Genomic DNA, 15,781 nt, shown 5'->3' with positions numbered 1-15,781 from the left:
TCATAAACTGTACTAGACAGATATTCCTAATCGTCTTTCTTTTTTGACATAATTATTACATGAATAGATCAAAGGAAGTTTATTGACTGTTTAACTTGATATTAGTGAATCATTTGACTACGATATTGTTAGCAACAAGATGGAAGAGATGTGAACTAATCAAGAGACAATTGTATTAACAGCCAAAACAAAGACAACTCATAAATGCCTCCATGTTATCTGTTACAGAGGTCCCTAGTGAACCACAGATTTATGTTTGGCCCTCTGTTATATAATATTTTTTAAATTTTATTAATTTATTTTGATTTATCAATAATCACTTCCATATGCTTTTGAGTTTAAGATTTTTCTCCCCCTTCCTTTCCACCACCCTCCCCAAAATGGTGCACAATCTGCTATAGGCTATACATATACATTCCTATTAAACATATTTTCACATTAGTGGTGTTGTAAGTAAAAATTAAAACCAATAGGAAGAACCATCAGAAAGAGGAAATAAAACTTAACAGAAGAGAAAAACAATAGCAATTCAACTTCCATAGTTATTTCTTTGGATGTGAACAGCATTTTCCATCACGAGGCCTCTGGAGATGTCTCAGATCCTTGTATTACTGAGAAGGGTTCAGTTTAACATTATTAGTCATCGCATAACGTGGCCGTTATTGTGTGCAAAGTCCTCTTGGTTGTTCTCACTTCACTCAGCATCAGACCATACAAGTCTTTCCAGGTTTTTCTGAAGTCAGCCTGTTCATCATTTCTTACAGCACAATAGTATTCCATTACATTTATATACCACAACTTGCTCAGCCATTCCCCAATTGATGGGCATCCTCTCAATTTCCAATTCTTTGCCACCACAAAAAGAGCTGCTATGAATATTTTTGTACATGTGGGTCCTTTTCCCATTTGTTTGATCTCTTTGGGATATAGCCCTAGAAGTGCTATTGCTGGGTCAAAAGGTATGCACATTTTTACAGCCCTTTGGGCATAGTTCCAAATTGTTTTCCAAAATGGTTGAGTCATGTCACAACTGCACCAACAATGCATTAGTGTTCCAATTTTTCCACATCTTCTCCAACATTTTGTTATATAATCTTTTAGCAGTGAGTTGAATAAAAGCATGGTGGACATGCTAATCAAATTTGAAGAACATGCAAAGTTTAAAGGTCAAATAAACTGCTAGGTACCAGAAGGAAAAAAAATTATAAGTTACAACATTTGTCCAGATCTATTAAAAGCATATTTCATGGAGCTAAATTAAAAGTCTTAAACTTGGGTACAAAAAAACCTTTTCAAAATAGGAGAGACATAAATTAATGTAAAAAACGATTAAAAGGTTTCATTGGATGACAAGGTCAATATTTGACCTGACCGCATAAGCAGCGTCAGGGAGAGCCTCACTGGATTACCTTAGATATGACTTCTTTTCACTATATATTAGTGATTGTTGCTTATCTTTCATCTTTTTATTATTGTATGCTTGAATGTTTTCCAACAATCCAAGTAAATTCACTGATCTGTAGTTCAAAGAATTGACTTTTCCCACTTTTGAAAATCAGGATATTTTCCTTTTGACATATCTCTTATGTTCTATAATCATTCAGAGATAACCAATTATGTCTCAACAATCATCTCCACAAATTCTATTGATGAAATAGAATATAGTGACTTGAACATATTGAAGGCAGCTGAGGTCACTCAGACCATCTCCTCATGTATCTTGGCTTTCAGTCCTAAGATATTTTTGTTCTATTCATACCAATTCAAACATCATTCTCCTAGGAACTGAATATATCTCATGTTTTAGGGGACAGAAGAGTCATTCATTACAATCCATCCCAGAACAAGCAAAATAAATTAATACCTAACATTTATATAGCACTTGAAGGTTTAAAGCACTTTACATATATTGTTTCATTTGATTTATTCCTCCCAAAATCATGTGATATGGGTACTATTATAATTCTCATTTTACATATGTAGAGACTTAAGCTGAGAGAAGTTAAGTGACTTTCCTTAGGGTGCACATAAAGTAAGTGTCTGAGGTAGGTCCTTCAACTCAGTTCCTTCCTGACTTCAAGTCTGAAAGTGTATACAATATACCACCTCCAATCCCAAACAGCAGTCCTACTTATTCCTTGATCTCCCTCTTTACCTTCACTAAAATTTAAATGAGTCAGAGCCAAAACCTCATTTAGAATCTGAAATTATCTCCCAATTTCAGATTCTATATTCACTAGCCAAGGACAGAAAAATTCTCCTTCACTCCAAGCCTCAAAACCATTGCCACATCTTTTTACCTCATCTTATATTTCAAGCTCTTTGAGGGCTCATACTCATTGCAGAAATTCCTGACTGGCATTAAATCTAGGAAATGGAGCCAAGATGAGGGATGAAGGAAGCAGCTAGCCTGAACTCTCTCAAATTCACCTCCAAACAACTATAAAATAATTCTTAAATGAATTCTGGAGGGGCAGAACCAACAAAAGGATGGGTAAGATAATTTTCTCACCAAAGACAATTCAGATGGTCAGCAAGAAATGTCTGTCTCACATGGGTAAAAGGGGAGCACCATCCAGCCCACACAGCATCTAGGCAAGTAAGCAGCCAACTATAGGTCAAGCCTGACCATAGAAAATTATTACAGTGGCAGGAAAGTTCAAAACATGAACTCAAGAAGCAGACATGCCTACATGTGAAGCCTCAAAGAAAAATGTGAATTGGTTTCAGTATTAAAAAAAAAAAGCACCCCTGGAAAAGCTCCAAAAGAATTTCAAGAATCAAATAAGAGAGGCATTAAAAAATGAAAAAAAAATTAGAGTGATGCAAGACAGTCATAAAAGAGAGTCAACCACTCAATAAAACAACCACAAAAATAAGAAAAGATGTACAAAAATTCACTGAAGAAAACAACTCCTTCAAAAATAGAATTGACCAAATGGAAAAGGAGGTACAAAAGCTCACTGAAGAAAATAATTCCTTAAAAATTAGAATTTGCCAAATGAAAGCTCATGACTCCATGAGACATCAAGAAACAATAAAGCAAAATCAAAAGAATGAAAAACATAGAAGAAAATGTGAACTATCTCATTGGAAAAATAACTGACATGGAAAATAGATTGAGGAAAGATAATTTAAGAATTGTGAACTGATCTAACCATTTTGGAGAGCAATCTGGAATTACACCCAAAGGTTTATTAAACTCCCTCTAATCTTTGACCCAGCAATACTACTACTAAATCTGTTTCCTAAGATGATCAGACAAAAAGGAAAATAACCTATACATTCTAAAGTATTTATAGCAGCTCTTTTTGTGGTGGCAAAGAACCGGAAATGCAGAGATGCCCAGCAACTGGGACGTGGCTGAACAGGTTGTGGAATATGATTGTGATGGAATACTACTGTGGTATAAGAAATGATGAGCTCAATGATCTTAGAAAAACATGGAGAGACTTGAATGAAATAATGCATAGTGAAATGAGCAAAACCAAGAGAATGTTGCATATAGTAACAGCAATATTGTTTTAAGAACAACTTTGAGGGAATAAGTTATTTTGACTACTATAAATACCCAAATTAACTACAAAGGACATATGATGGAAGATGCTATCAGCATCCAGAGAAAGAACTGATAAATAGAAGTGTATAAAATTATTTTACATCTCTATACATATTTGTGTCTAATGGTAGCCATCTCTAGGGTAGGGTGGGGGCAGGGGGAAAGGGGAAAAAATTTATTTATGTGATAACTTTATTATAAAATTAAAAGTAAAAGCAAGTTGTATATAATAAATTTACTGTTTCATGTGCAACCATCTTTTTATTGTACTACATTATGGAAAAGTTTGTTTTATTCCATAAATTCAAAAAATAAAAAGAAAAATTTTAAAAAGAAAAATATTGGGCTACTTGAAAGACATGATCAAAGAAAGAGCCTAGACATCATTTTCCAATAAATTATCAAGGAAGACTGCCCTGATATCCCAGAACCAGAGGATAAAGGAGAAATTTAGAGTCCACCAATTACCTCCTGAAAGAAATCCCCAAATGAAAACTCCTAGAAATATTATAGCCAAAATTCCAGAGTTCCCTGGTCAAGCAGAAAATACTGCAAGCAGCCAGAAAGAAATAATTCAAATATCATGGAGCCACAGTTAGGATTACACAGGATTTACTTCTACATTAAAGGATCAGAGGGCTTAGAATATGATATTCTGGAAGGCAAAGGATCTAGGGTTACAACCAAGAATCACCTACCCAGCAAAAATAAGTGTAATGCTTCAGGCAGAAGAATGGATATTTCATGAAATATAGGAGTTTCAAATATTCCTGACCAAAAAAAAAAAAAAACAGAACTGAAGAGAAAATTAGATTTTCAAATACAAGACTCAAGAAAAGCATAAAAAGGTAAACAGGAAAGATAAAACATAAGAGATTTGATAAGATTAAACTGTTTATATTTCTGCATGGGAAGATAATACTTGAAACTCTTAAAAACTTTATCATTAATAAGACAGTTAGAAGGAGTGTACATAGACAGTGGTCATGAGTTGAGTTGACTATGATAGCATGATATCCAAAAAAAAGAAATTAAGGGTGAAAAAGAGGGAGTCACTGGGAGAAGGGGGAAGAGAAAGGTAGAATGCGGTAAAGTATTTCAAATAAAAGTCACAAAAGAGTTTTTACAGAATAGGAGACCATAGGGAAATGGCAGAACAGATTTTGATATATAAATATAAAGGAATATTATTACGCCATTAAGAAATGCTGAAAGATATTATTTTAGAGAGTACTGGGTAGTATGAACTGACACAGAGTAAAGTAAACAGAAGCAAAAAGGACAACTCTAAAGAAAAAACAAAATCTTAAAGACTCAATGACCAATTGTGTTTCCTGAGGACCTGCGATGCAGCATGCTTCCCACTCTTTTAGAGAGTTAATAGACTCAAGGTGGAGGAAGAGACATACATTTGAAGGGCATGGCCACGGTGTGGAATCATTTTGCTCGATTCTACTTATTTGTTACAAGGGGTTTTTTCTCTCCTTTCTCTTGTGGGGCTTTTTATTTGGTGGAGCAATGTGGTAGAAGGAGATATTAGGGATAGTAATGCTCTCAAAAAGATGATTAAAGCATATTTTAAATGCACAGAAGAGGAGAGTGAAAGAAGTCCACAGGGATGAACAGGCAAACAAGACAGTTTTGAAAATAAGTAAAAATTATTACACGCTTTTTAAAAAGCAAATGATATGAAGTGAATATTAATGTTTTTATATGCTGCCCTCTTTTGTGCTACTGTATATATGGAAATGTTCTCTTTTTTGTTTTTTAAATTCAGAACAAAATTAAATTAATATTTTTAAAAATTTATCGATCTTTTCTATCTTTCAATTTTGCTTTGATATTTGCTCTTCCATCTCCACATTCTTGTTTTCTGTTTCTGTCATTCTTTTTTTGAATCAAATGAAAAGGCAAAAATGAGTATAGATGCTACATCACCTTGATTTCATGTTCATGGACAAAGTCACTAATACCAATGGTTTCTACCTTATCCTGCCTCTCATTTTTTATTTTTGTACATCAGTTTTTCCTCTGCATATGACCTACAGCCTCTATATGTAAGCTCAGATAAGGCTAACCATGGGAAGCAGCCTAATGAGCCCCAAGAAAATTCAGTTGAGATCTTTCTTGGTCTCTAGTGGACCAATCTCTTCTGGGGAAAGTGCTTTACCAAACCCTAGGACATTGTCCTTGTTGCTTCCATTCTGTTTCAGTTGTATTGGTTATTTGGTGATAATATTTATTGTATTCAATATTTATAATTTTTTTTCTCTATGTCTCTCCTCAAAGAAGGGGAAAGAAGAAGAAAATATGTCCACCAAAATCCCTGGTTCAAGCCCTGATGATGCCCTAAACAATGTTGAACCCAGTTCTTCAATCAAAGATATACATGAATTGGAGGTACAGTAGTGTGACCTGAATCTTCCCTTTTTAATGTCTTACCCATTTTCTCTTTTCTTCTATCTTTAAAATAAATTTTATTGCTTTCTTTTGTTTTTACATCACCTAGATTGTTTTATGAAATAATTTTATTTTAGAAAATTTTGTCCCTCCTCTGGTTTCTCCCAATTGAATATCTTTTTAAATTTACATTTCTTTTCTAATTTGTTTGATTCTCTGGTAATTTTCCATCATTCCTAGTAATTTTAAAAGTTATATTTTAGAATTATTTTTACCTCTGAAATTTTTTACATCATGTGTTTTGTCAGATTTTTTTTCCCTTGATTTAATCACTGTCTTTGTTCAAAGGTTTTACTGGAATTGGAAGCAAAGACAGTACTTCAAAATTGTCCTGCTTGGAAATGTGGCAAAGGCTGTCTGTCCCCTCACATGTGTGACTTGAAGTGAAGCAGAATAGACATTTCTAGCCTCTTCTCCCTCATCTTTCTCTAAAGGAGACTTTAAGAGAAGCAAGAGGTTGGGGTGGGTGAGCAGAAGCTTGTCCACTTCAGTCTCCTCAGAGAATGTGGTACAGGGCTAGAATTATATCTTTTTGTTCCCTTAAAAATTATTAGTTTAGGGTACATAGTTTTCAAATTCAAGCTAACTCCTGATCACTATTCATTATGGAGAAAGGCTGGATGCCAAGCATTATATCCAAGGCTTAACCCCTTTCCCACCAAATACCACTTCCAAAATGGATACACATAGCAATTAGTAAGGAAACCCATTTATACATTCAATTCAATTTAATAAATATTAAGCACCTACTATGCACCAGGCACTGAACTAAGCACTGGGGATACAAAAAAAAAAAAGGCAAAAGTCAGTCCCTGCTCTCAAGTAGGTCACAATCTAATGAGGGAGATGCTATGCGAGCAAGTATGTCCCAACTAACCACATACATACATATATATGTGATAAATAGGAAATGATTAACAGAGAGAATGCACTGCAATTAAGAGGTATTAGGGAAGAGTTTCTGTAAAAGGTGATATTTTAGTTGGGACTAAAAGGAAGTCAGGGAGGCCTGTAATCAGATTGAAGGAGGAACAGCATTCCAGGCATGGGGAACAGCCAAAGAAAATGCCCAGCCAAGAGATGAAGGGACCAGCCAGGAGACCAGTGTCACTGGATTGAAGGGTAGGTGTGGAGCATAAGGTATAAGAAGACTGGAAAGGTAGGAGGGGCTGGGTTACGAAGGGCTTGGAATGCCAAATAGAACATTTTATGTTTGCTCTTAGAGGAAATAGGGAGCCTTTGGAGTTTATTGAATGGGGTATTGGGGAAGGAGTTTGATGTGATTGGGTCTGCACTTTAGGAAGATCACTTCAGTGGTTGAATGGAGGATGGATCAGAGTGGGGAGAGATTTGAGGCAGGAAGACTACCACCACCACCCCCAGCAGCTTTTGCAATAATCTAGGTGTGAGGTGATGAGGACCTGCATCAGATGGTAGCAGTGTCAGAGGAGAGGAGGGGGCTTATGCTGTGAAGTTTCAATCAGCAGGCCTTCATAACTGCTTGGGTATGGAGTGTGAGAGATCGTGAGGAGTCGAGGGTGACTTCTAGGTTGTGAGCCAATGTGACAGTCAAACAGAAATCAAAGAAAATATACCTAAAAGGATACAGATAGATAGATAGATAGATAGATAGATAGATAGATAGATAGATAGATAGATAACTGAACATGTAACAGAATGTATACCATAATAAAGACTGAAGAAGCTCTCCCATTGGGAGCAAGTTTACTCAGCTCAACCAAGAAAGAGTCCCAGATCTCAGCCAAGGGGAAGATCCTCCAAGTCTCCGATGTAGCAAGTAGGGGACACAATGGAGACTGCCAACTCCCCTCATGTCGGCTTCTCCCCAGAGTCTTTTCCTTCAGCAACTGAAGTGGAGTTGCCATTGTCTGTCTTCTCTTTCGAAGCTAAAAGCCAAAAATACCCAGACAGCCTCCAGTGAATTGAAGAAAAATTCAAAAAAAGTCTGATGAAACTGAAGCTCTCTCATGCTCCATCCAACTGTGCCCCATTTCTCCAGCAGGCAAGGAGCACTGATCTCCATTAGTGAAGAGTGTCATTCCATTAGATTTGGGGCCTTTGGTTATGTTTCTCCATTGAGTTGAAACTCTTTATAGTTCCTTGCAAAGGTAAGCTGGGACAAGTCCAAAACATGAAAATATAAAGTATTAACACAAGAACCAGTTCTTTAAAACAGTAACAGTGGTTTTCCTGGCCTTCTAAGTAACGAACCTTCTCTAACATTAAAGTAAAACAATGCACATAAACAGTACATATGGCACCCTAAAGAGCATCACTTAGATGTGTTCCAGGCATGGATAGTCTATATCACATAAACCAACAAGTCCAAGCCCTGTCATAGACTTCAAAGGCATTTTACCCAGATACCCATCATTAAAGATAGGAAAATGATGGTAACATGATCAACTATCTAGGACAGCATTATAGTCCACATTCTCGGTTTTTACCATCACCTCTGCATGAAGTCCTATGAGTCCAGATGGAACAGACCCACCAGGGACTGATGATGAAGTTGATGTGACTATCCTTGGGGCACAGAATTAGGGCTCCACAGTAATAGGTAATTAGGATACAAGCTCAAATGACAGATTTATGGAAAGGGTAAAATCATAGAAGGAATAGAACTGCTGCTCAGGGTGGAAAAAACAAGGGTAAAGCATGACAGAAGTCAGAAGATTTCAACTAACTTTGTTTCCATTTTTATCCCCCCAAAAATTATTGGTGTGCTGCCAATAACAGAACAAAAATGGCTAAAAGAAAGTTGAAACCCAAAAAAAAGAAAGTGATGATAAATTTATTCTTGACTTTCAGTTGGGATTTGAGGTAGGTTTAATTGAACCATATCCCAAGGTCACAGGAAGAAGAGGTGGATATGACCAGTGAGCTACTATCAGTCCTTTCGAAAAATTGTGGAGATACCCACTTGTTCAGTCATTCAGTCATGTCCAACTCTTTGTGATTCCATGGACCAATTGCCCATGGGGTTTCCTTGGCAAAGGTACTGGAGTGTTTTGCCACTTCCTTTGCCAGTTTTATGCAGGCAGGAGTTAAGTGACTTGCCCAGGGTCACCCAGCTAACAAATGTCTGAGTTCATATTGAATTTTTGTCTTTCTGATATTTTTGACTCCAGGCCCATTACTTTTATCCACTGTGCCACCAGCTGGGCTGGGTACACACACTACAGAAGAGAAAAATATAAATTTTTTTAAAAGGAGGGAGGGAGTCTATGAATTATAGGCCAATTATCTTGATTTGATTCTTATCAACATTCTAAAACCTATCAATAAAGAGTTGGTTAGTGAACATTTGCAAACAAAAAGTCCCAGACATGTATTTCTAATTTTCTTTTTTTTCTAAACAGTCATTAGATGAATAAATCAAGGAAAATGGAAACAAAGTGAGTTGAGTGAATCATTTGACAGAATGTCTCATGATATGCCTGACAACAAGGTGGTAAAGATGTGAGCTAGTCAGTAGACAAATGGGTAAATGAGCAAACCCAGAGAAGTCATAACTGGTTTTATGTGGCATTACACAAAGGTCCCTAGTGGGGTGCCCACAGATCTATGTTTGACCCCGTAATATGTAATATTTTTATCATTCAATTGGATAAAACATTGCTGGCATTCTGATCAGATTTGAAGACACAAAAATAGAAAAGCAACTGACCTATTGGACGCCAGCATGAAAAAAGAGAGAGAGATTTGTAGTCTAGAATATTTGTCCAAATCTACTACATATTTCAAGAAGATAAATTCAAAATCTTAAGGATGAATGAAAAAAAAATCAGCTCATCAAGTCAAGATGGTAGAGGCGTGTCTAGGCAGAAATTAGTCAGAAAAAAAGAGTCAGTAGTTTTATTCAATGACAAGCACAGTATGATGACAGCTGGCTATAGTCAAAGACACAGGAGGCTGGGAGACAGCCTCACTGACATAACTTGGACATGACTTGTTTTTAATGGGCCCATAATGTTGATTAGCGATTATTGCCTCCCTTTCTACTTGCTTATGAGTAATCTTCTTATTATTGCACCCCGGAATGTTTTCCAACATTTTTGTTCTATCTGTACCGATGCAAACATCTCTCCTTGGAACTGAGTAGATCTGCATTCTTTCTCTCTTGGGGGAGAAGAGAAGGGGAACCATCTCATAATAATGATAGCTAAGATTTATTTAGCCTATTAGACTTAAAGACATATGTATATAGTATATTATATATTATATATTATATATTATATATTATATATTATATATTATATATTATATATTATATATTATATATTATATATTATATATTATATATTATATATTATATTGCATATATGCATATATGTACATAGACAGATAGGCAGATAGATATAATCTCGTTGATTTGTTTCTCCCAACAACCCTTTGATGTAGGTGCTATAATTATGCCCATTTTACAGATTAAGAAGCTTAAGCTGAGAGAAGCTAAATTACTTCCTCTGGATCACATAGCTAGTAAACATCAAAGGTAGGGTTTCAATGCAGGTCTTCTTGACTTCAAGTCTGACACTGTATCCATTATGTCACCTGGAATCCCAAGCAGCAATCCTATATATTCCTTGATTTCCTTATTGGCCTCCATTTAAAATTAAAATAAATCAGAGCTAAAACTTCATTTAGACTGCTGAAATGATTTTCCAACTTCAAATTCTATATTTAAGGTCACTAGGAAAGGAAAGGAAAATTCATCTCCTTCAGTTCCAAGACTGTTGTTTCATCTTAAATCTCAATCTCTTTCCTTACTTCCCACACTCATTGCAAAAATTCCTGATTTGAAAACACTAACCAACTCCATTCCCAAGGTCATCTTTCTTACTTATATTTTGACTACACCACCCCTTTCTCACAAAAAAATAAATAAATAAAGTAATACTCATATCATAACTTCCAGACTGCAGGCTCCTTGCAGAAAGACTCAGTGTGCTATTAATCTTTGTAAGGTCCTAAGACCTAATACATATCATTGCTTGCAGTAGGTGCCAAATAAATGTTAAATTGGCCATATGGTGGAAAGAGCTCTGGATGTGGAGGAGATTAGACATGTGACCCTGAGCAAGGTATTCAAATTCTTTAAGACTCAATTTTTTCATTATAACATGGCTATGAAAATTTTACTGCCTATTACACAAGAAAAATGTGTCACTCAGGTCTCACATTCCTACTTCAGCAAAAACCTGAAGTTTTCTCCAGACCTTTTAAAGATCAATAATTCCAATGAGAATCAGGAATAGGTGGTGTCTTCTATTACGGAAATTATAAAAGAAAAAGGAAATGTTAGCCAGAAACCCACAGGCACTGGGAAAGGCAGCAACCACAAAGCCAGTACAAGAGTAAGCAAACAAGCCAGCATCCTCTCTATATAACCAAATATGGGTCAGGATCATATGTAGCCTAGGTCTAGATGCATCGAGTGGAGTTCCCCCCAAGAAAGCTCCAAGGTAGTCTCCATAGTGAAGACCTTGAAAGCCCTAGGAAGAATCATGAACCACTGTGGTACATCATTGTTCATACTGATATAGCCTATATGTCTCAGGGCTCCAGGTATCTTGAACTATGACTTAAGATTCCACAAAATACCTAAATATTTAGTGCTCTGAACCTCAAATATCAAGGGGGTTCCAACCCTGGGAGGTAGAGGTCAGCACAAAAACCCAGGGGACCCAGGTTGAATTGAGCAAAACCTAATATTACATCTAAGGAAATAAAGCTGAAGTGATTGGTAAACCAAAGAACATCTCAATGAGTTAAAAAAAATAACAACAACAAGGCAAATCTAGAGATCCCCCAAAAGAAGCAAAAAATAACTCTATAACAAATGCAAGAAGAGATTCAAGGGGAAAATGGATTTTTGCAAAGATTACATAAATACTTATAAGAAATGAAGCAACAGATTAAAAAAAGAATAAAAAGCTCTGAAGAAAATATTTGGAAGGAGAATGAATAGTTTAAGAGAAGAAGTGGTAATTTCTCAAGTACTGGAAACCCTAAAAACTAAAATAGAGTGAAAATAAAAGAAACAAAAAAGAAATGTTAGAAGAAAAATAAAAGATTGGAAGAAAAACTAGAAGATATTAGATATCTGATTTTTTAATAGAGTTGGAAAATAGGTTAAAGAGATTATTGGACAGATAAAAAACAGGATTTAAAAAAAAAACTTTGGAAACTCACAGCTTAAATCTCTTAGGATTAGGTGGTACAGTGAACACAATTCTGGACCTGGATTCAGGAAAACCTGATCTCAATTCTAGCCTTACACACTTACCAGCTATGAGACCCTGGACAAATCACTTAACCTTTGTCTGTCTCAGTTGCCCCATCTGTAAAATGGAGATAATAACAGTGCTTACATCCTAGAGTTGTGATGAGAATCAAATGTGATAATATTCTTAAAGCACTTTGTAAACCTTAAAGAACTATATAATTATGTGAAGATTTTTTTTTAAATGCATCAATGTTTTCCTGAAAGAAACCACAAAAGAAAAAGTCTCAGGAATGTCATAGCCAAAATCTAGAATTCCTACAATATGCCTCAAGCAACCAGAAAGAAGTAATTCAAATACTAGGAAACTATAAGGAAAACTCAAAATGTGGAAACTTCTACCATAAACAAGAGAAGATCTTGGAATATAATATTCTAAATGGTAATAAGTATAATCTTGCACCCAAGAATAATACCCCTAAAAAAGCTGAGCAGACTTCAAAGGAAAATAGAACAGAGGACTTTCAAAGATTTCTGACAAAAAATGCTAGACATAAATAGGAACTTTGAAATATAAATACAAGAGTCAAGAGAAACCTGGAAAAGTGTGTTTAATTGAGCAATTGGGATGGGCTGTGTAATGAAGCTGTGCTAGCACTGTAATAGGGTGTGAAGAAACAGACGTTCCTTCAGAACTTTAATGTTATCAAAAGTCATTGTGAAGTTAAATGATAAAAACAGAGGATTTAGCAATGGATGGATTCTGTTCTGGGGAATTGAAGAAGGGAAAGGGAAGGGGAGGAAAAGGGAATATACTAGCAATGAAAGAGGAAGAAGGGAATGGGACCTACTATGTCTTATAATTATGGAGAGTGACCAAAAAAGTACACAAACATGAAGGAAAGAACCAGAGGAGCAGGCATCAATTGGACCTCATTGTTATCTGAAACAAATGATTGAAGATAACATTTTAGTACAGATGTATATCAAATTCATCAGGGAAACAAGGGGGCAAGGATGGATGTTAAGGGAAAGGATAATACCAGGAAAGGAATAGCTACAAGAAAAACAAAACTCCTGATTCTGAAAGGAAGATAAGGAGAGAACCAAAGAAGTAGAATCTGATGGGAAGCTTGACGTTTGGGACATAGTTGAACAAACTGTGGCATGTGAACATAAAGGAATGCTATTGCACCATAAGGAATGATGAAAGATATTATTTCAAAGAGTACTGAGTAGTATGAAGTGAGCAGGAGCAGGAAGGAAAAAACCCTAAGGGAAAAAATTTTTGAAGACTTGATGACTATGTTTCCAGAAGATTTGTGATGCAGCACTCTTGATAGATGACGGATTCAAGATGCAGGAAGGGACCTGTGTTTTGGGGACATAGCCATTGTGTGCATTCATTTTGCCCTACTATGCTTATTTGTTAAAAAGAGTTTTTCCCCTCCTTTCTTTTATGGTTTTCTTTCTTTTGGTGGGACAAAATGGCGTAAAGGGGATTTAGAAACAGTGATGCCCAAAAAAAGGCCATTAAAACTTTTTAAATGGACAGAAGAGACCAGTGGAGGAAGTTCAGAAGGAGGCAGACCAAAGCAGGACACTTTTGAAAATAACACCTGAAAGTTATTTTATACTTTTTTAAATAAAAAGGCAAGTGAAGAATTCAGGGTTTCATACGTAGTCCTCTTTTTGTGCTGTTCTTTTTTGTTATTTAAGTCCAGAATAAGAAAATAAATTTAATGTTTTAAATGAATGGACAAAAAATTCTTCCATTTTGGCTGGCTTTTAATTTTCCTTTGATGCTTGCTCTTCCACCTCCACATTCCTGTTTCTACCATTCTTTTTTATGAGTCAAATGATTAGAAAGCAGTAAGCATAGGCACCACACCATCTTGAGTTCCCGTTCATGACCAAAGCTACTAAAAGCAGTGGTTTCCAAAATGCTTTACTACCAAGGATTATATTTGCAACTGATCCCATCTCTCATTTTCATTTTTTTGTACCTCAGTTTCTGCTTTTCTCATGATCTACAACCTGTAGATGTAAGCAGGAACAGTAGCCTGAGAAGGCCCAGGATGAGCCACTTCAGACCTTCTTTGGTCTCCAGCAGATGGACCTCCACTGGGAAAAGTGCCTTAGCAAACTATAGAACACTTTCCTTGTTACTTCTATTGTATGGGCTATTGATGGTAACATTTATTGTATTCAGTATTTATGGGGTTTTTTTCTCTTTGTCTCTCTTCAAAGGAGAAGAAAGAAGAAATCACTTCCACCAACATCCCTTCAGCCAGTTCAAGCCCTGACAATGCCACAAATGAGATCAAACTCAATATTTTAACGAAGGATATGAATGAATTGAAGGTACAATAGTTTGCCCTGAAGCTTCCATTTTTAATTTATTGCCCATCTTCTCTTTCTCCTAGTTTTAAAATAAATTTTATTGATATACTTTGTTTCTACGCTACCTACATTTCTTTTTTAAAATAAATTTATAACCTGTCTCTCCTACTGCTCCCCCAACCTACCACCACTGATTTTTTTGCATTTCTTTTCCAATTTTACTTTATTGTCCAGTGTTTTCCCATCATTTCTAGTAGTATGTTTTTGTCAGATTTCTTTTCTGGGAATGAGAGTTTCATACTAATAGGTTTTGGAACTTGGGTTACATTTTTCCCTTGGGCTGAAACTCTTTGCAATTCCTTTCAAAGATCAGCTGGGGCAAGTCCAAAATTGTAAATATAAAGCATAAATATAAGCATCAGTGCTTTAAAACAAGAAAGGTAATTTTCCTGGCTTCCCAGGTAACCAACTTTTAGTATCATTGAAATTTTAAAATGGACATAAACAGACTTGGCACTCTATAGAGCATCACCTGAATGTATCCCAGGTATGACTCATCTATATCACTCAAACTAACAAGTTCAAACCCTATCATAAGCTCTAATGGTATTTTACCCAAATGCCTATTTAAAAAAGATAGGAAATCATGGTAACCTGTAATCTGCTGTTTAGAAAAGCATTACAGTCTATGTTCTCAATTTCTACAATCACTTCTGCATGAAGTTCTTTGAGTCCTGGTGGAATAGACCCATAAAGAATTGATGATGAAACCAATGTGACAATCCTTAGGGCCCAGAACTACAACTCCAGGGCCTTAAGTGGTAAGGGTACAAGTTCAAATGACAGATTTGTGGAAAAGACCAGAATCAAAGAAAGGATAGAATCCCTGATCAGGGTGTAAAAGACAAGGATAATGCATGACAGAGAGAAGCCAGAAGCTTTCAGCTGTTGTTTTGTTTCCATTTTCCTGCCAAGAAAAATTATCAATGTGCTGCCATAACAGAAGAAAAATGGCTTGTAGGAAGTTGAAATCCAAGAAAAATGAAGTGATGCTAAATGTACTCTTGACTTTCAGTTGAGATTTAAAGTCAGCAGGTCTAAATGAATCATATCCCATGATACAGAGAGAAGAGGTGGGTGTGACCACAGTTACCTTTTTGAAGATTATG

General features: G+C 35.8%; 1 protein-coding gene across 1 annotated transcript in view; it reads left to right on the top strand.

Annotated features, from left to right (window-relative positions):
- The window catches only part of DGKG (diacylglycerol kinase gamma), a 141,936-nt gene that overhangs the window by 105,359 nt on the left and 20,796 nt on the right, over nucleotides 1–15,781 (top strand). The window contains exons 15-16 of the mRNA XM_078155432.1: nucleotides 5,849–5,959; nucleotides 14,520–14,633. Of these exons, the coding sequence (XP_078011558.1) occupies nucleotides 5,849–5,959; nucleotides 14,520–14,633 (225 nt within the window). The remainder of the gene's footprint in view (nucleotides 1–5,848; nucleotides 5,960–14,519; nucleotides 14,634–15,781) is intronic.

Source organism: Phascolarctos cinereus, unplaced genomic scaffold, assembly GCF_003287225.1.
Source record: "Phascolarctos cinereus isolate Bilbo 61053 unplaced genomic scaffold, phaCin_HiC Scaffold_5;HRSCAF=322, whole genome shotgun sequence".
Taxonomy (NCBI): domain Eukaryota; kingdom Metazoa; phylum Chordata; class Mammalia; order Diprotodontia; family Phascolarctidae; genus Phascolarctos; species Phascolarctos cinereus.
This window is presented reverse-complemented; position numbering and strand designations above follow the sequence as displayed.